This window comes from Limanda limanda, chromosome 19, assembly GCF_963576545.1.
Source record: "Limanda limanda chromosome 19, fLimLim1.1, whole genome shotgun sequence".
Classification (NCBI taxonomy): domain Eukaryota; kingdom Metazoa; phylum Chordata; class Actinopteri; order Pleuronectiformes; family Pleuronectidae; genus Limanda; species Limanda limanda.
Window position 1 is genome coordinate 5466492 of NC_083654.1, and position 19671 is coordinate 5486162.

The window sequence follows — 19671 nt, forward strand, 5'->3', positions numbered from 1 at the left end:
CTCTGACACCGAATAAGGTTTTGGGGCTTGGTGTGTAAATGTGATTGACATATCACAAGGTCGTTTTTTTTTTTTTATGTGCAACAATTTCAGAGGAGAAACACAGACTTGGCGGGCTAGGATCTTTAGTCATACATGTGTCAAGTGCAAATTAATCAATTGTAGCATGCTGCCAGGCCAGCCTAAGATGGTCCACGTGGTAAACAATAAACCTACAATGATGGAGTTCTCCACTTCCTCCTGCTATTCAAAAGAGTTGCATTTTTATTTATGTAATTTAGAGCTAGAAGCCAGTAGCGCTCGTGCTGTTGACCTGCGGTGTCAAGGTCAGACAGTCGTGAGTGAGTCTCATCTTGACATTTCATCTCCATTTTATTCATCTTAGAATGACAGAAACCATTTTGAATTCAAATATTTGTGACATTGACTTTATTGTTTTGCCCATGTTCAATCCACTTACATTTGGCTGAAGTTTTGGAGAGCTGTAATGTTGTCTTTATATACAGTCTCTGATTACACCTGTTAAATCCACCATGTTAGCATTGTCATTGTGAGCGCATTAGCATTTAGATATAGGTCAAAGCACTGTGGTGTAAGCACAGCCAAACACAGGGCCACTGATTTGGCTGCAGACTATATGTCTTGTTGTACCGCAGTTTCTGAAAATTGCAATGAAATCTGCCATAAGAGCAGAGAACAGTTTCATTTGTTTGACTTTTAGTGCACCTTCAGAGTCCCATGATGCTTGATATGCCATTTTGCAGGCTCCTCTGCTCTAACAAGGATAAAAAACTCTGGGGGGAAACTGAATCTTTGCCCTTTTTTAGGGATTTTGTCGGGCATTGCAAAAATTCTAGGATGTAAAGATCTTCAACTGCCGTGCCGCTTACAAGCCTAACTCCCTTCCATCTGCCCCTGTTTACCCCAGACCGGGGCTCTGTATGTTAGGGGACAGGGGAAGTCCACACTAGCAGAAGGCAAGAGTGCGAGCTATCGAATTGGAACTCCTCCACCTGCCAAGGGAAGTAACTCTTCCTTTTATGAGCCAATTGAAATTCAGCTCACAGGCTATCCATTCTGTCAATGACAAGCAGAGTCAGGACAACCTTGCAACCCCCAACACTAATAACACTGTAATGGTCAGAGATAGATCATGCTGAGCGCTGATAGTTAGAGCGGGTCTTCGGCCTCCCATAAGTGTTTATTGCAGACAATTTTTGCCTTCATTTGTTTTGAGCAGATGCATGCCTGGGTACACCTGCGGTCGATCTTAATCGTTTTCACTCCGGCAGCAAACTGACAAATGATCTGCAGTTTTTGCTGTTTGTTCAAAGAGAGCATCCTTCTGCAGAGGCTTCACACTACAGTATGTCCTTAAAGACCCGATACACAGGGAACGGTCTGCTCTTGATTTGTATGCATTAGGGCCCACTCTGACCTCTGACCTCTGACCCCTCGTGCTCCACTCGCCGACATGACAGGTTCATTACCAGCATCTGAATCTGAGAAATCAATCCCGCACCTTCTCTTTACGGCGCCTCTCACTTGCATATGATTGTTTGTGGAATCAATAGAAGCGGAGAGGAAGGTGGGAGACAGGACTAAGAACACTTTTCTTCCTCTGGACCCAGTTTCTGTTTCAGCAGTGTGTGGCCTGCTTTGTCGTGATTAGCGCTGCCACCAAGGGGCAGTAGAGAGCCTGGAATGAAAGTGCAACAACTTCAGGGAATGCAGTCAGAGCTGAAATCATAATAACAAATTAAATATTGAAGATGTTTTTACCATTAACTATTATCACATTTACACAATATAGTTGTTTTGAAAACAACTCAACACACATGGCAGTACAGTCTATCTATCTATCTATCTATCTATCTATCTATCTATCTATCTATCTATCTATCTATCTATCTATCTATCTATCTATCTATCTATCTATCTATCTATCTATCTATCTATCTATCTATCTATCTATCTATCTATCTATCTATCTATGTTGTATAAAGTGACATGTATAATCTAGTAATTTATCTTTTGAGATATTTTCTAATTAATAGCCACTCTATGATGACGATAATGAACTTTATCAATTGGTATTAGTGATACAGTAAATCTGGCATCACCTGCACTACTGGAGCTGACCAGTCAGTCTTATTAAATACATGAATACATGACAAATCCCTTTTTGTTACAGAAACAATGCATATTTACTTGCTATTCACCATAACACATGTGTACCACGTTTAATACAATACAGATTGAGACGTCACATGCGAGATATGACTGCCTATAGCAGTGTAATATAGTGCCACCGTATTACCATATATTCCATATGTGACCATATCTCCGCGATCGTAAATCGGAGTGAGGGTTATCTGCGCTGGAGGCGGCGCGTCGTCACAGGAGAGCGGGGCGCACGGTAGGCGGCGTCAGTCCGGACAGCGACGTCCTTCTGAGCTCACTTCCGTCGGCTTGACTCCGATCACTATTCCCCCCCACTAGTCTCTCTCCCCTCGCTTTTGTTCTCCCAGTCCCATTCAGCCGTCGCTGCCGAGAGCACCGGAGCCAGTCGGTCGGGAACCCGCGAGCCACCGCAGAGCAGCGGACTCGCATCACGCAGAATCCACCTCCGTCCGGTCGCCACATGCTCAGCGCAGTCCGCACAGAGGATACGCGGCACTCCGTAGTTACATAACGGGACTACTTCTTTTTTTTTTCTGTCATTGTTGGGGCTTTTTTGTGTCACGCTTTCTCTTTTCATCGCACCCCCCTCCCAGGGTCTCAAGTCAAAATGGAGAACGACGACAAGTACCTCCCCGAGCTGCTGGCGGAGAAGGACAGTCTGGACTCGTCCTTTACGCACGCCATGAAACTTTTAAACGCAGGTAAAGTCGTTTGTTTTGCTTGGTGGCTGTGTTATTTGTTCATCCTCTGCTCGGAGCGCACCCCCCCTGCACACGCACCTCCCCACGCTCTGAAGGGTCCATGTGTGCGCGCACGGGACGGGGACGCACTGCCCCGGGTCGGCAGCGGCCACCCGGACACCGTGCGCCTTCACGGCTTACTGGTTCTGGCTGAGTGTGCTGGTCGGTCCTGTGGGAGACCTGCAGCGGTTAGTTAGATGCGAGCGCCTGGTGAGTGGAAGTGTAAACAGCCCGAAGCCGCAGAGCCACGGGATGAGCCTCTGACATGTCCGTCTCCTCCCGGAGCAGCTGCTGTCTTCAGTCAGGTGGAGACAGGTGTCCACTTCAAACTCAATAATCAATCACTCAATCAATCAATCAATCACCCACATTTTATTTGTATAGCCCCTATTCACAAATCACAATTTTTTCTCATAGGGCTTTAACATGGTGTGACATCCTCTGTCCTTATCCCTCAGCAAGAGTAAGGAAAAACTGAAAAACCCTTTTAACAGGAAAAAATACGTAGAAACCTCAGAGAGAGACATGTGAGGGATCCCTCTCCCAGGACGGACAGAAGTGCAATAGATGTCAAGTGTAGGAAAACATCATCAGGATAAAGGTTTTAGCAGCATTGATGAGGGTAAACATATTGAAGGATAACTTCAATACTATATGTTAAGCAGTCCTGCTGCAATCATAGTCTCTGGTCGGCAGCCAGCAAGATCATGATCCAGCATCAAGATCGGATCCACTATAGTCCACACAAAGATATTGTGTGTATGACCGCAGCTTCATAAAGGAGGCCGGGGCCCGGGGGGTCACTAGCGGTGCTCCCGGAGCTGCGAGGCGGCGGCGGGGACGGAGACCTCCTGCTGAAGTGTCTCTGAGAAAAAGGCTCTCTGTGCTATTCAGCATTTTAGACATGCCCTACCATTATTCTGAATAATGTATTTACTATTTATAGAGCAGCAGCACCGTTAAAACCAATTCAGTTTACCTCCTGTAATGACATGGTGGGATGATGGGTAAAAGCAGCCACACATGTCTATAAATACACAAGACAACACATGGACATGGCAAGCTGGGCACACCAGGTCCAACAGAGGAAACTGAAGGAGAGTGGTTTCTCTTATTTTGTCATCTGGTTAATCTATTTACTAAGTAGTCTTCTATTGTTGATCTCCAGGAGCAGAGCGCCCTCCACATTCCACTGCATGTTTTACTGTGTGACAAATCCAAATCCTGTGTGTGAATATTCAGTAACGGTCTGTGTTGTTGACCGAGCGCCCTCTCAGTGGCCGGGAGTCGTTTCCTGCCAGCTACTTCTTATCTGCTGCTCGTCTCCAGAATCTCTTGCTCTTTATGCTAAACATTGAGTTTGTGTGACAGGATGTGCGATATCTTTCCCCCTCTGAACTTGAGAGTAAAAGTGTGTCAATGGCAGTGTGTGTGTGTTGTGGGTTCCCTCAGTTAAACATTCAGTTAGGTTCCTACCCTCTCTCTCTTCCCCTCAAACCTGCAGCTGGTGGACTGCGGTGTATCTGACATGTGTGCACACTGCAGGCTCAGGGGTTGTCATGACTAGGAGAGAGGAGGTGGTTTGAGATGGTTGCAGTTGGTGCCGGGCCAAGAGAGAGAGGTGGCAGGGAGGTGTAGAGAAGAGCCAGTGGCTGCTTCTCCTCTGGAGCCGTAGGTTATGGGTTTAAAGATTCAAAATGACGTCTAAAGCTCCTTGATTATTGATTAATGTGACAATTTGTTATAACAGACTGTGGGGTGTGAACGGCCACTTGGTGAAAAAACATCTCACGCCTTCTCAAACCTCAGAATAATGTCTTCAAATGTTCCAAAGCAAAAGATATTCGGTTGAGAGTGACAGGAGTCGCAGACGAGCAACAGATCCCCATGTGGAGGAGGTGCCCCCCCAGTGTGTGTGTATTTGCTGCAATGGTTAATGGATTATGGGAAAAAAAGAAAAAAACTCTAGCTCTGCTCTGTGTGTTGCCAAGATCACAAAAAAAGTGCAAAATGAAGAACTCATTGCGTACATTCTGTTATCATCTTTTATTTATCGTGAGCGGTATTGTTTGGGAGTTCAGTTAACATTGATCTGGTGATTTGTCGGTGTGAAGAATTCAAGATAATGTTAAAAAACAGGAAAAACTTGGAGAGTATAGCGAACAGGTCTTTTGAAGATATTTAATATCCAAAGAACTGCATTAAAAAAAGTACAAGGTGTCGAAAATGATAACTTCTATAAATTTTTTCATCATAAATCACCCAAATCACTGCTCACTTAACTAATAGGAATCCACCTGATGATGATGTGCTCTGTCTCTCTGCCTCCTGTTAAATGCATGAATGCTTTCGCCTGAAACAATACCTCTCCTCCCCCCCTTCTAGAAATTGATAGAATCCAGAAAGGCGAGACTAAAAAGGAGGCAGAAGCGTACCTGGACCTTTTCACAACAAAGAACATCAAACTTAAGGAACGAGTGCTCATACCTGTCAAACAGTACCCGAAGGTGAGCATCCTCTGCCTCCCCATGTGTCTTTCCCCTCTCTCTCCTCTTTTTCAACGTGCACCCCTCTTGATTTAATTTATCCTGCAGCCGGGTTTCGATTATACAAAGCCACGGGGTTGCTCTGGAGTCTCAAATTACTCCTCTCAACCCCGATCTTTAAGCTCCAGCGTATAATTACAGCTGATACTGGCATGTTTTAAAATATCACAGTTAGGATCCAAATGTTAGGATGGATCTGTGTGTCAGTGTAATTCATATTGTGTTCGGTGGATTGGATCTTGGCTAGTTGCACAAGGCTCAATCTGCATGTCGTTAAGTTTATTCTCATTAGTTTGGGTCAAGCTCTTCTTTAAGTACAAGGATTTTTAACAAAAGTTTTATAGACTTGGATTTTTTTTTTGTTCCAAGCACTTCTAACAAGTCAAAATCTATAGATACTGCCCCCTCCCAAGCATCAGATCAATATGATGTAGGAGTCTGGTCTGTGTTGGTCAGACAGCCCTCTGATCTCCCAGACTTAGATTTAATTTGTGCATCAGTCCTCTGTGTCAGGAATGACAAAGCTAATAAGCGTATTACGATTACAATAAGCCACCTTTACAACTCCAGGAGGGATTAACTTTGTTTTGCTACATGTGTTTGGCAGAGGCAGCTTATTGTAGGACACATCATATAGACAGTAATTACATTTTTCGTATATTGAGGAGGTCAAGATTGGAGCTTTTGATCACAGGCTGGTTCTGGCTCATTGCTCGGATGATCGTAGCAAATAGTAACTGACGGTATTACTGCCCTCAAGGGCTCCTATCGACCTCCTCTGGTAAATCTACTCCTTAGACCTGCGGTATGCACAATAACACCCCTGCCAGCGACGGCTCATTCACTCTCCTGGTATTGAACTCGCCTCTGCTTTGATTGTCATGCTGATTTTCCCTCTGCTTTGTTTTGTCATTAGTTCAATTTTGTGGGCAAGATTTTGGGACCTCAGGGCAACACAATCAAACGGCTACAGGAAGAGACTGGAGCCAAGATCTCTGTGCTGGGCAAAGGATCCATGAGAGACAAAACCAAGGTATGACACACACACACAAACACACACACGTTATAGACCTACAGTAGGAAAAGGAACTTAAAGCCATAAGACATCTGGCCTTTACTTGAGAAGGATTGCAGGCAGTAAGTCCAGATGGCGTCAACTCGCAGGATCGCTCGGCTGAACGTAAACGTAAAGCCAAGGGCGGCTACGCAGAACGCAGCTGTTCCGGGAATCTTTAGGGAAGCCCATGAAACCTTTTCTTCACCAGTTTGTGATTGTTAAACTATTTAAAGATAAGGGAATGAAAAACACATGCCTAAGGCGGAAGAAACACAATTAGTCCTTGCATAATTCATTTAATCTGTGTGCGTTAGCCTTGTGCTCTCTTTGATTCGTGGACAATCCCTTGCGCCTGTTTCAGGAGGAGGGGCTGAGGAAAGGCGGCGAGCCCAAGTACGCACACTTGTCCATGGAGCTGCACGTGTTCATCGAGGTGTTTGCCCCTGTGCCGGACGCCTACCTGCGTATGGCCCACGCCATGGAGGAGGTCAAGAAGTTCCTGTTCCCAGTGAGTCTGACTTTGCTGTTGGCTTGTTTGTGCCTGTTGTCATTTGTCTGCTCGCCAGCAGGAACTGTGCTAGACAACCGTTTATTTCTGGGTCGCTTAAGCAATGTCTTTTAAAATTATTCTTTGTATTTGTTCAAATGTAACAGCAAATTGTTTTAAACGATAACTGATCAAATTGGTTGACAGTGGAGTTGACTGCCTGACCGTATAAACTGAAGTAGATCTGCAGCTTTTCCTGATCCATTATCCTGCTGATTATTTCCTCAACTGTTAATGCCAAATGTTAATATCATGTGAAAAACGCTGCAGTAATATAATTCCCTTAATTCTATGTTGATATTTTCAAATACCTTGAGTTTTTTCCAAGTGATACCTTTAAAACCCTAAAAGGATTGTTCATCATGTAAGAAAAAGGAGAAGATGGAATCGGGGAATGTTTGCTTAAAAAATTACATAAAAGATTGAATTTCAAAGTAATTAATTAATTATCTGCTAGACTACTTATTAATTAATGAACACATTTTTTCAGCTCTAAATGGAGCATGAACACAGCAATATACAGCTTTAAAAGTAATTTCTCCCAACCTGGAATCTGTGACGGCAACAAGTCTAATTGCTGCACTTATGCGAATATTGGCCGGTCTACAAATGGAGTATCCGAACCCTGCTGGAAGTGTTTTTGAGTGACTGAGGGTCACTTGTCCGAAAGGTGAGCAGTCAGAGTGTGTGAGTTAGACGGCGCTCTGGGAGGGGGTCCCAGCAGTACATCTGGAGGAGATAGAGTGGGTGTTCACCCGGTGCAGACAGACCCCATGGCACAGTCCAGGCACGTAAAGCAATCGGCTTAAGAGGAGGAATTGGGTTGCTCTCACTGTGTCAGCAGGGTTACCCCATCATGTTGCGCGCCTGCATGTCTGTCCATCACTGTGTCTTTACCCGAGTCTCATTCTTCAGCGACTGAGAAGAGTCAGCCTGGAGACGGCTCCGAGACAGATATGTGGGCTTTATTGGTTTTATGTTGAGAGGTTCTTGAGCGCGGGCCAAACCCGATCTGCTGTCAAAACCCGGCTGAAGCCCATAGTGCCAGAACAATGGCTCTCGCCTCGGGGTCTGTGAGATGCCTTACAATTTTTAATTAGTCTGGAGGGTTCTTAAGAAGAAAGAACAAGTTTAAACCAGAGGCGGGATGAGTTTCACTGATGAAGCAGCTGCTGTGTTAATTCTGCCATGTTATGCAAAAAGCAGAACTTGTCGAATTTAAGGCTCTAATCTGTTGGGCTTGATGTCCCTCATTGGCAAGAGGACATATTTTAATGAGTGACTCTCAGAGAATGGCTGGATGTGACTTGTTGGAGAAATGTTTTATGTTTTACCTGTACTTCTCAGGTATTCCACTAGGCTTTGTTCTTCCTTATCCTTTTTTATGTCTGTGTACCCGCTTGTCTGCAAATGTAAATGCAAAAGTAGTGCCTGGCTCGGGTGTGAATGATTTGCATAGCTTCGTATGTGTCGACATTGACAATTTTTAAAAGCAAAACTTCATCCATAGAATGTAAGGTCTAAAGAAACCTCATTAATCTAAATACCTGGATAGGCGAAGATACTGTATTTCACTCACTGGCTCGTTAAATGCAAGCACTGCCACACTGTTACTGGCTGAGATGAATTAGTAATCAGTCAACGGGTTTGTGTTTTTCTGCTTGTGTTGCATTGAAAAAAACTGAAAGCTGCAGTATGTGCTGCATATTCTCTCCACCTTTCTCTTTCACCGTCGTTAGTGCTCTTTCAGTCCAGGGACTGATTTATGAAAAAGGATTGATTGGGTCACTATGTGCCTCTCGTGATTGGTCCCTGAAGGAAGTCTGGGGATTGTGTTGCTGGATTTGTGCTGCTCCGACAGGCGGCCACGCTAATCCACCGCCAACTTATTGTTTCTTTGCAGATAGAATAAGGTAACCGCTGATGCAGTCATACCAGGCTTGTCAGGAAGTGCAGGCAGAAGTGATTTACATTTTGTGCATGATGGAGAGGAAAAGGAAGGAGGGGAGTGAGGATGGATGCTTTCCAACCTCCCACATTCACGACCCCCCTCTCTCTTCACACTCTGACTCACTGGCGCTAAGACTTTTTCTTCCACTCGCTCTGTTGGCCATTAGGGGGATGCCGTGTTTTGATCTGCTCTGTAATTGTGTCTCACTCTTTTATTCATCACTCCTCCTCCCGCTCTTTTCTTCCCCCTCTTTTTCATCTGCATGGCCTCACTTTTCCCACGTCACATGCTCTTGTTTCTCACTCTCGCTCATGTCTTTTTTATTTTCTACTCCTTCTCCTGTCTGTGTGTGTGTGTGTGTGTGTGTGTGTGTGTAGGATATGATGGATGATATCTGCCAAGAGCAGTTCATGGAGATGAGCTATCTGAACGGAGGCCAGGAGCACGTAGCCCGAGGTCGGGGGGGCATGCCGGTCAGGGGCCGTGGGATCCCTCCTGCTGGAGCACACAGGTGAGGAGATGCAAACACATACACACACACAGGCTTTCTCATATAACAGCTGCAGAGTCAGAGAGGCAATACAAAGACACTGCTGTTCATCTGCTACTATATTTATGCATCAATAAAAATGCTGAGCAAGGCCTGGAGTAGATTCATATTTACTCCTTTTTCTTTAACCGTGTAGTTTTTGTGTACTTATATGCTGAGTGACAATTTGTGGATACTGGGATGCTTTTTGACTGAGAATACCTTTGAAAATACACAACATACTGAATCAAAAGTTCTAAACAAATGACTGAGTTAGGAATGGTGAAACGTATAACAGTAATTTAAGTTTTCCTTTACCCCTCATTACCTCATTTGCCCTCTAAAGAAACCAAAGCATTTAATGAACAAAAAAACTCTCCTGAAACCTGAGGGTTTTCCAAAAAAAATAAACCTTCACCAAAACCTTTATTTTTTATCAGTTGCTGACTAAAACTTGAAATAAAAACAGTTTGACAGCTTAAACCTTTGGTTTTTATTGTAAACCATTTCCCTTGCCCCGGAAACTGGATTTGACTGGAAACAACAAGCTCATTTGTCAACATATTACTTTTTCTTTGCCTATTGATTTTTTTTTCATGTTGATGAAAATGCGGACAAAGGCAATGACTTACAATATAAACCAAAGGTTTGAGCTTGCAAAGGTTTTTATTCCATGTTTCTCTGTACTTCAGAGGCTCAGACATAAAGGTCGACCCTGTAACATGCTGCTCAGGTCAATCTTTTACTTCTGTTTTGTAGAGATACTGGCTCTTACTCACCAAAATCCTCCACCACCCCTTCTCTCAGCCTGAGCTTTAACTCGCTCATCTGGCTTAACCCACTGACACAACTCGAACATCTGGCACGGAAAGGGAGATGCATGCATGTGTTCCATCTGGTCTTAAAGGTTTTAAAGAATAGTTTGAAATTTTGGAAATGCACTTCTTTCTTGTTATAGTTAGATGAGTGCATCAATTCCACTGTCATGCATGTATGGTAAATACATCGCTGGAGCCAGCAGCTGGTTAGGGAAGCATTAAGACTTGAAACATGGCTACCCTGACCAGCTCCTGTAAAGCTCAATAACTACTATTTAAACTAAGATGTAGCATGCTAATTACGGAGCTTTAAAGGTGCTAGGCTAGCTGTTTCCAGGCTTTTTGCCAAGCTATTTCCACAATATCAAACTGTACAGTAGTAACTCTGATCTTTTCTCCAGGGGTAGGGGAATGCCTCCTCGCGGAGCTGCCCCCAGGGGAGGTGTGAGTCGAGGTGGCCCAGTGAGAGGCGCCCCGGGAGGCCGAGGAGGACCCCCTGCAGCACCTGCCAGAGGAGCTGTGGCCCCCCGCGCCAGGCCCCCAGCTGCTGGACCTCCCCAGAGGATGGCCCCCCCTCACCAGCACTCAGCCACCACTGGCGCCGAGAGCTACGATGAATATGTAAGTACAACTTAGAGTGGAGGGAAGTCTTTATTTATTCATTTAGTTTATATGTGTATGTATATCAGGAAAATGTAGTCTAGAGACTAGCATTCCTGTAAAGATGTGATCCTCTTAGATGTGACGACACTTTTTGACGTCCCTCTCCAACGCGCTTCCACTCTGATTGAAATTGTTTTGGGCACCTTAATGGCTTTAAACGGCACGTCCATCAACAGAGGCAAGAGTGTTCTAAGATGCTCGAAACATAAGGGGAGCCTGTCTTCTTTAGTACCAGTCTAGCAGTTTGGGGACATCTTGACATTCATGATTCATGGATAAGTTTCTCCTGAAGTCTCACTCTGTTTCTCTGTTTCCTTTCCTCTTCAGGGCTACGACGAGAGCTACACAGACACGACCTACGAGTCATACGACAGCTATTACAGTCAGCCGCAGGCGTGAGTGAATCAGACGTCTCCTTAGTTTTCAGCCGCTCCTCACAAACTGCTCACACATCACCGAGTTCCTGGTTCCACTAGAGACGGGACTTACAGAAACACTGTTTGGCTCCTCTGCACAAATACAACACTGGTGGTTTCGTTAGGAGGAATCATCCTGGACTCAGATGTTCCATGTTAGAAAGCCAAGCTTTGATCTTAGTGGAAGCCAATTATCATCCCCCTAGACATTAAAATCAGCAGTTACTTGATGTTTTTCAAAGATTAAAACTGATTTTTTTTCCCCCATCTCCCTGTTTTTTGACCATCAGAGAGCCAGAATACTTTGACTACGGACACGGAGAGACCACAGACTCGTACGAGTCGTATGGTGAGGGAAGAATGTGATTCACTGTCAACAAAGATGATTAAATTTGTACAGGAACATAGATGCTGAATACAGAAAGTGTAGAAACAAACAGGATCAAAAGCCTATATGAATGTGTGTGTGAGTGTGTGTTTATTTTGTCTCTGTGTCCATCTCCAGGCCAGGATAGCTGGAACGGGACCCAGCAATTAGGTCAAGGGAAGGCCCCTCCCCCCTCCAGAGGTGCCAAGACGCCTTACCGGGAGCACCCATACAGACAGTACTGAAGCCGACTCGCCGCCCCTAACGTGTCGCCCTGACTACCGCCTGTCTCCCACGGCAGCTCTTGCTTTAAGCAGCCCGACAAAAGTAATTGTCCGTTTTGTCTTTGGTTTGGTCTTTTTTCCTACACCGGACTTAATACAAGAGAGCAAATTGGGAACTGAAAATCGGAACTGGTTTTTGAGATTTGACCGTGAACTCCCTCCCCCACCCCTACTTTGTCGCACCAACCAACCACCCACCCATCCATCCAACCAACCAAAGCGGCTTTTAGATGGGTTAGACAGAAGTTGGCATCCGTTTTTTGTTCTCTTTCATTTAAACTTTGGTTTATGTTGCTGTATTCTTTCTCTGACCCTTTTTACCCCCTTCTGGCTTTTTTGCACTGTTGATCATTACTTTTTTAACTGTTTGGGAGTAATCATTTCTAGTGGAATTAGTGGCTCATTACCCACTTGTCTAAGGAATCCATATTAAATGTTTTTAAATACAAAGAATCTGTCGAGGGTCAGTTGCAGATTCCCATTTAGGCTACATTTCAAAATTCTGTTAATATAGCCAAATAAAAGACCTTTTAAACTTCCAATTATGTAATATAGAAACAAAAAAAATCAATCTTAAATCAAGTGACGGTTAAAGAATCAATGTTAATGGAATCAGTACAATTCGTTCTTGATGATGGTTTGTTTTTAAATAGTTCTAAAACGTTGTCCATTTAGACTTAGGCAGCAATATTTGTAATTGTACTTAGAGTTTTGAAATATAGCCCTAATAGACACTGTTGAGATGGACTGTCCTCAAATCCTCAATTTGTTATACATGTTAAAGAGTTAATTTTAAGATTCTGAAAACAAAATGTTTGTTTAATAAGAACAAGGCCAAGAGATGGCCTCCTGTTATGCTAAATACAGATCAGGTCTTCATTCTGTGATCTGATTCTCTTTAAACTGCATGCACAAAGTACTCAAGAAGGATTGGGACAAAAATCTCCACATGGGTCTTCTCTTTCTAAAGAGAAGGGATCCTGCAGCTCAATCCGAACTATTGTACATATTTTAAAACTAACTGTACTTATTCTGCCACTAGTATCTGTACCCTCTCCATAAAATGCATTATGCTACATGTGTAAGCTTGCCTAAATAGGTACTAAATCTGTCCAAAAGATGTTTTGCAGCAGTTTGTCAATAAAGCTTAGTTTGTTTTTTATGAAACTTAACTTGCTTTATTTGTTTCCTGTCCTAGTAAAATTCTGAAATGGCCTTTTTTAAACAACTTTCAGCAGTCAGATGTAGGTGTTTTGCTTTGTTTCTCATTCAAAACCGCATTTTAAATCTAAATGAATGTATTGACGTCTGGAGACTTTAACCCTACTAAATGATGTCTTGATTGATTATCAAAAGAGCACAACTTATTCTTTCTCTCTCTTTCTATACTTTTATAAAAGGACCCAGAGGTAAGACCTCTAAAATAACCTGGATAGCTTCCTAATGTGTATAGAGTTCTAAAGCATTGAATGCCTGGGTATGTATAAGACTTTTTCAATCCTCTTACCTGTGGTCGTAATCGCTAATGAGAATTGCTTTTATAGCATCTGAAAATTAACTGAATTCAAACCACCACCATTCAGGTCTAGACTTCGTCGTCATGAATGACGCTGGCGCGATGGCTACTTTAGTACAGAGTAATGGCAGTGCAATGGAGAGGATGGTTATAACCTAGAGAACTCCACTGTAAAGGTAACCTAACCCTAAATGTTTAATTTCGTAGTGTGTTTATCCATTGACATAAACTTGCTGGTAAATGCGTACACTTTCTTAAAATATTATTGCAGTCATGGCAACAAAAAAGAATCGACTCAAAAGTAAGACAAACGTAACTTCCAATATCATACAGTAGTGGATTTTATGTACCAAAATAACTGTTCTGTGTACTAACAAAATATATTAGCATAGTTTTAATGCAACTCATGCTAAAATGAACAAAGCCAAATCTATGTCAATCTCTTCTGTACAGTTGAGCTGCTGTTACTTTTTTCATTTGCTGTGTAAAGGTTGCTTACTGTAATATTGAAAAGGTTCTGCCTGTACAAAGTTATCCAAAAAAAAATACAGCTTGAGTTGCATGAGCATATCTTCTCCTGTAGACGTTGCATGATCTCTGTCTCAAGTTTCTCCCAGTGTATTTAGACAAGATATTGATTTGGGGTTTGTCCTTCCTTCAGGCACAGCCGTCGGTCACTGAGTGCCCAGAGAATGACAGTCTGCTGAAGTGAGACCATACAAAGCTCAGGTTGGTTCCCTGCTGCACGTTTATCCATTTTAAAAGACCATTCTGCTGTTTTCTTTGCATGTCCTCACCACATTAACTACACGCTCCATATTTGTTTTCCATCAATGCTATCCATAGGCTACAGCAGCTTTTAGATTGAAGTTTCTACCTTCCAGGCATCCATTAGTAACAAGTCATGTTTGTGTAATATGAAAATACCTGTATAGACGTGAGACTTGCATGGAATGTTTCGTCTTAAGATAACAAACCCAGCTGCTTTATTGAATTATCCAAGCTTCATTGCTTTTGTAGCAAACTGGGCTTCCCCAATTAGTGCATTCATGGACACTCAGACAACTCCGATCTGAATGTCTGGTCTCAGGCAGAAGCTTTTTTTTAAATGAACAGTGCAGCAATTTTGGAGAGCTTATTCCAAATTTTGGGTTATTTACAGTAACTATGATGCTTACCTGTTAGCGTAGCTGTTAGCTTCCTTAAGACTGAAAATGGAGAAGAACCTAGTCTACCTGTTGTTGAAGTTAGTAAAATCTGTATCACTGTTGGGTTATTTTAGTCATTAAATAAGAGATAGTGTGTTACTTAGCTAGGCTTAGGTAAGTAGGTAGATTTCAGTTTTTTCAACAGCTTTTTCCAGGCTAGCGTTGTACCACAATGCTAAGCTATGCTAATCAGCTGTAGATTTCTGGGTGAACTATCCCTTTAAGTTAAAAAAGCTCACACATTTTGCCCCTATGGGAATTAGCCAGTTTTAACCATATACATTTTTCACAATTGGTCAAAAGTCTAAAACATTATTACCACTAGTGTGGTCCTTTAACTTTCCAATTTGTCAGCCTGTGTAACAGTATGCAGCCGCAGCACGTCCGTGAAATTCACAGCATTTCAAAGGTTGGTTGATCCTGATGATTGCCCGGCTCCTGTTAAGTCGCCTTGCTTTTGACAGTGTCTGTGAATTGGTGTGTGGCCAACACTAGCCTTCAGCAAGTCTTAGTGAGGGAGAAAGCGGTGGTGTCAGTTCAGTCTCAGGGAAAGTGACTAATGAGGATCCGTAGGCTCAAGGCTCTCTGACAGAAGGAAAACAGCAGCAAGAGACACTCTAGAGATTCCCGAAATGGAACCAGCAGGAGGGGAGAGGTGTCAGAGGGATTTCTCATGATGTCCTGTCTGTGCCTTGAAGGCAGGAGAAAGTTAAATGAAGGCTCGGAAAGTAATGCTTGGTGGACAGACTCTGGGAAACGTCACCACATTTTAGTTGAGTGAAGCTGGATAACCAAACCGTCCGAGGCCACACTTTGGGATGTGTTGTGACAGAAAGGTCACTCACTTGTTGGAAGATTGTGCTCTACAAGACTACCACCACTTTTTAGAATTGTTAGAGAAAGGAAATTCTTCTTCTTTGTGATGACAAAGCAACACAACAGCTATTTATTAAATCTCTGAGCAAAATACTAGTGACTTATAATGAAAGATATATGCTGCTTCGTGTCTTGACTTTAGAGAAACCTTAAATCATGAGGCGCTGTCTGGGCCTTCAGTTAAATTTGCCGTTATTTTCTAATCTGCTACAAAATACTCAACAACCGGGACCTGTGACCGCATTAGCTGTTGATTGAAATATGAATGCACTAACCCACAATCACCTGTCTCGCCAGTAATTATGTCTCACTCGGGCAAATGTTGCCTAGCTACTGTTGAAGAGCTGCACCGCTTGGCAGGAAAATTACCTTTAATAATTACAGCCGCGGCTTAAAAAATATAAAAGAAGTGGGCTCTTTGTTTCACTAAGCACTGCCTCTTATCTGTCATTAAATCGCCGTAAAGCAAACTGACATTTAGTGACTCAAGGAACCTGCTTTCACGCTAATGCCAACATCTACCCTGTGCTTTTTGCAGGGAGACCGTGCACGGGAGCAGCTCATCATGAAGGAGGTGGTTGGACAACGCTCTCTGGGCGCCCCGTTGAAAGGAGTGGCCTGAAGCCCATTTCTGTTCCTGGATGGGGAGGGGGTTTGGTGTGGTGGCCGACTGCCAACTGACCCACAGGTGCCAGCTGGCCCAGACTCCCACTGAAAAGGACTGAGGCTGCAGCTGGTCAGCGAAGACACTCCGCTCAGTGGGAACCCAGAATAACCACAGACTGACAAACAGCTCCCATTCTGCGTGGACTGTTTTCCAATGTTTCTACATTTCATGACAATATTGAAGTACCGTGCATTATCCTCGTGTAATTATTTTCGAACATTGAATACACCCACTTGAAGCCTTTGCTGGTGGCACGCTGCCGTACAGTTTCCCGCGGACCACCCCCTCTTCCAACAAATGTAATTGTTACAGCCTAATTTACCATAAAATGAGCACTCCTCTTATAGTCAGCTGTGAAATTGTTTTTAATTTCTATTAACACTTGAATTAAATGTGAATCCAATTCTTGGACTTTTTGCAAGACAAGCTGCATTCAAGAAGAATCGCGTGACATCTGCATTTTAAGTATTTAAATTAAAATTAAACTCCAGGATTCAGAGTTAAAGATGCACAGAGAGTGCAGATCACTATCTTGCTACAAACGTTCACTGCAAGCTCACGTACGCCGCCACATCTTCGCACTGCACGGCCTGTGAAGCCCTAAGGATATCAAATGCTAAAGCATCGTCCCATTTGCATGTACTCGCATGTGCCCTCCTTGCAAATGTGCAACACTTTCATAACCAACGCTGGACTGTTCTCAGCGTTTTCGCATCCAAGTATGATAATTGAGCAAGATGGAGCTGTGGGGAGGGCCGCTTGTGAGAAAGGGACAGAGGGCGAAGACAGACTTTACTTACTTCCCTTCATCTATCCATCATGCCTCTGTTGATCTGATTCCCCTCCATGCCATTTTCTGCCATTATCACGGATATTACAGCCGCCGCTGGTGCTGAGTTACATTGGAGGTCAAAACTGTACTTTCCTGTATTAAAAACAAATCTCTTTGTCCCGATCCACTGGTCAGAGGCAGCATTAGCCAAGTCAGAGGCTCCATTTAGTGTATTAAAAAAAAAGATAACAGCTTAGAGGATAGAGCATTAGATATTAGGAACGGGCAACCGGCACGTATCATTTTTCAGCCTTTATATACTATTATGTCCAAAATAATGATTTCTTTGTCTCCAATAATTTAATGAAGGATAAGCGATGGTGTGGTATCCGTCTCCTTTGTTTGAATCGATGAACTGTCAAGAGCGTAAAGGGTGAAAAAGAAAGTAAATGTTACTGTGCAATGATCAATAAAAGCAGACTTGGATATGAGAGGAGCCGTGTATCATTCATCTGTGATGTTTCCTCTTGGCTGCAGCTCAGCGCTTTCTGCCCTGCTCCAGGTAGCGTGGTGCGTTCACATAATGCAACGCGAGAACGTATAGAATAAAACCAGAGAAAGGGGGGCCAGGCCGTGTCGTCTGTCTGAAGCTTGCAGGCGGGGGTGGAGGATGTTGAGGGAGGGGTGGGGGGAATTGCAGACTATGGAGGCAGATGCGTTAAAAATGACAAGTATGTGTTGTTGGCGGAGATGCTGTGGGCGGACGTGGCGGACAGCTGGATTGCATCTTTCACACCATCGGAGGAACATCGCACGCTGATGCCTGAGAAGACGGTGACAATTAGCCTCCTCCAGATACACCGCAGCTGCTGTTAAATCAGGAGGGGCAAGAATCCGGGGGACTCGTGGCACTTAAAGTGGAGCGAGGTGACCCTCTGTGTATCCGTGATCTCCCAGGGACATTGAAAGGGATGGCTACTATAATCAGTGGTCTTGGTTCTCTTGGTTCACACAGTATAGGTATAACATAAAAGTGTAAAATGACACCAAGTTGAGGTTGAGGAGTAGCTACGTTACAAAAAGATAAGGCTCATATTCTATAACTTTTCTTATTTGAGCAAATCCTGTAAAATACCCCAACCAACCATCAGTTTTACATCCAAATATTATGTTAAACTACGTATATTCCAATGTGGTATGAAACTGATATCCTGTTATCCAGCAAGAGCAGGCTACACTTTGAAAATGCAACTGATACATCCCACCACCTCCTATCAGACCTCTCTTCAAAGCCAAGCCTATAAAAAAATTAATGCAACTGCTAGAAACTGATTTCTCCTTCACTCGCTTGCTAATTTCTGGCTTTTGACTCCGCTTCCGCTGTGAATGTTTCTGACTGAAGACTGTGACCATGTGCAGTTAAAGCACAGGTGCGGTGGGCAATGGCAGCCAGGTTGGTAAGTGACAGGTACGCTAGCCAATTATTTAATTTGATCAGAATCAAATGATGGGTCGTGTTTATCACAGTTCACAAGGTTCGTTTTTAAAATGATAATTTATTGATGGCTGAAAGTAAGCTGAAAAGTGTTTCAGAAAGAACTCTACCCACTTTAAAGCAGCACAATTCATATCTTCTCCTCAGTTTTATTCATTTTACTTGATGAAGGTCTGGGGACCAATTAAAATGTATGTCAGAGTCACATCTTCATTCACTCTAAACTACACGACCCCTTGCCCTTCATGCCAATATGCTTATGATCATGAAACCATTGCATTGGAGCTAAATTTTTATTCCATCCTAATAATTCATGTAGTCAAAGTAGCACATATCCCTGGGTTACGTTCCAACCAGTGAATTTGCATATGAGGATTTTTCCTGTGTGTGTTCATGAGAAGACTGAAACGTGGCAAACAAACCGACAAAAAAAGAGACAAAATAACCCCTACAAAGAAATGCACAATATAATTACACAGATAAAAAATGACGGCAGAATCACACTGATCAAAACATATTCAAAACTACAAAGAGACACAAAGCAACAGCTTATTAATTTATCAATGACATTTCAGGCTGCAATTCTAGAGTCTAGTAGACAAACGCTGCTACAACAACACATGCAGCTGCCCCCATACAATGTCATAAGGAGCCCCAGAGTACATTGAGTATGCGTTCCATGTTTTTTGCATGTACAGTTTTCGTTGCTAAGTTAGATTCTCTTTATGTTTAGATTTTCTTTTTTTCTCTTCTTATCAATGTAAAACTGTTGGTAGAGGAGGAATGGTATAAAATGACAAGAAGGAAAAATCTTGCAATCTTGACAACTACAAAGAGATATTAAACAACCACAAAAAGATTTTGAAGAATGAGGACAATCACAAGGCTGTGGACTCCTTCGGACTTTTATAATCTGGATGTCTCCAATGTGAGTGGTGCAGGGTCTTTTGTATGTCTGTTCCCAGGGGTCCGTTGTTGTTCAGTTCTGTTAGTTGTTACAGTTTGTGCCTTTTTAGGTGTGTGCAACTTTCGAGC

At 43.2% G+C, this 19671-nt stretch overlaps 1 protein-coding gene across 3 annotated transcripts; it reads left to right on the forward strand.

The window, feature by feature from the left end:
- Window positions 1-2489: 2489 nt before the first annotated feature.
- khdrbs1b (KH domain containing, RNA binding, signal transduction associated 1b) lies at window positions 2490-17632 on the forward strand. Of its 3 annotated transcripts, XR_009683169.1 has the most exons (11): window positions 2490-2885; window positions 5310-5431; window positions 6387-6503; window positions 6889-7035; window positions 9403-9536; window positions 10774-10993; window positions 11363-11430; window positions 11742-11800; window positions 11957-12145; window positions 14280-14347; window positions 16241-17632. XR_009683169.1 is itself a non-coding variant. In XM_061092710.1 (9 exons), exons 1-9 carry the CDS (start codon window positions 2792-2794, stop codon window positions 12061-12063), a joined length of 1068 nt encoding a protein of 355 aa, XP_060948693.1. In that variant the 5' UTR covers window positions 2490-2791; the 3' UTR covers window positions 12064-13269. The 3 variants fall into 3 exon arrangements, 1 of the variants encoding a protein (XP_060948693.1); XR_009683170.1 differs by lacking the exons at window positions 14280-14347; window positions 16241-17632 and adding an exon at window positions 13301-13381; XM_061092710.1 differs by lacking the exons at window positions 14280-14347; window positions 16241-17632 and having other exon boundaries at window positions 11957-13269.
- Window positions 17633-19671: the final 2039 nt, after the last annotated feature.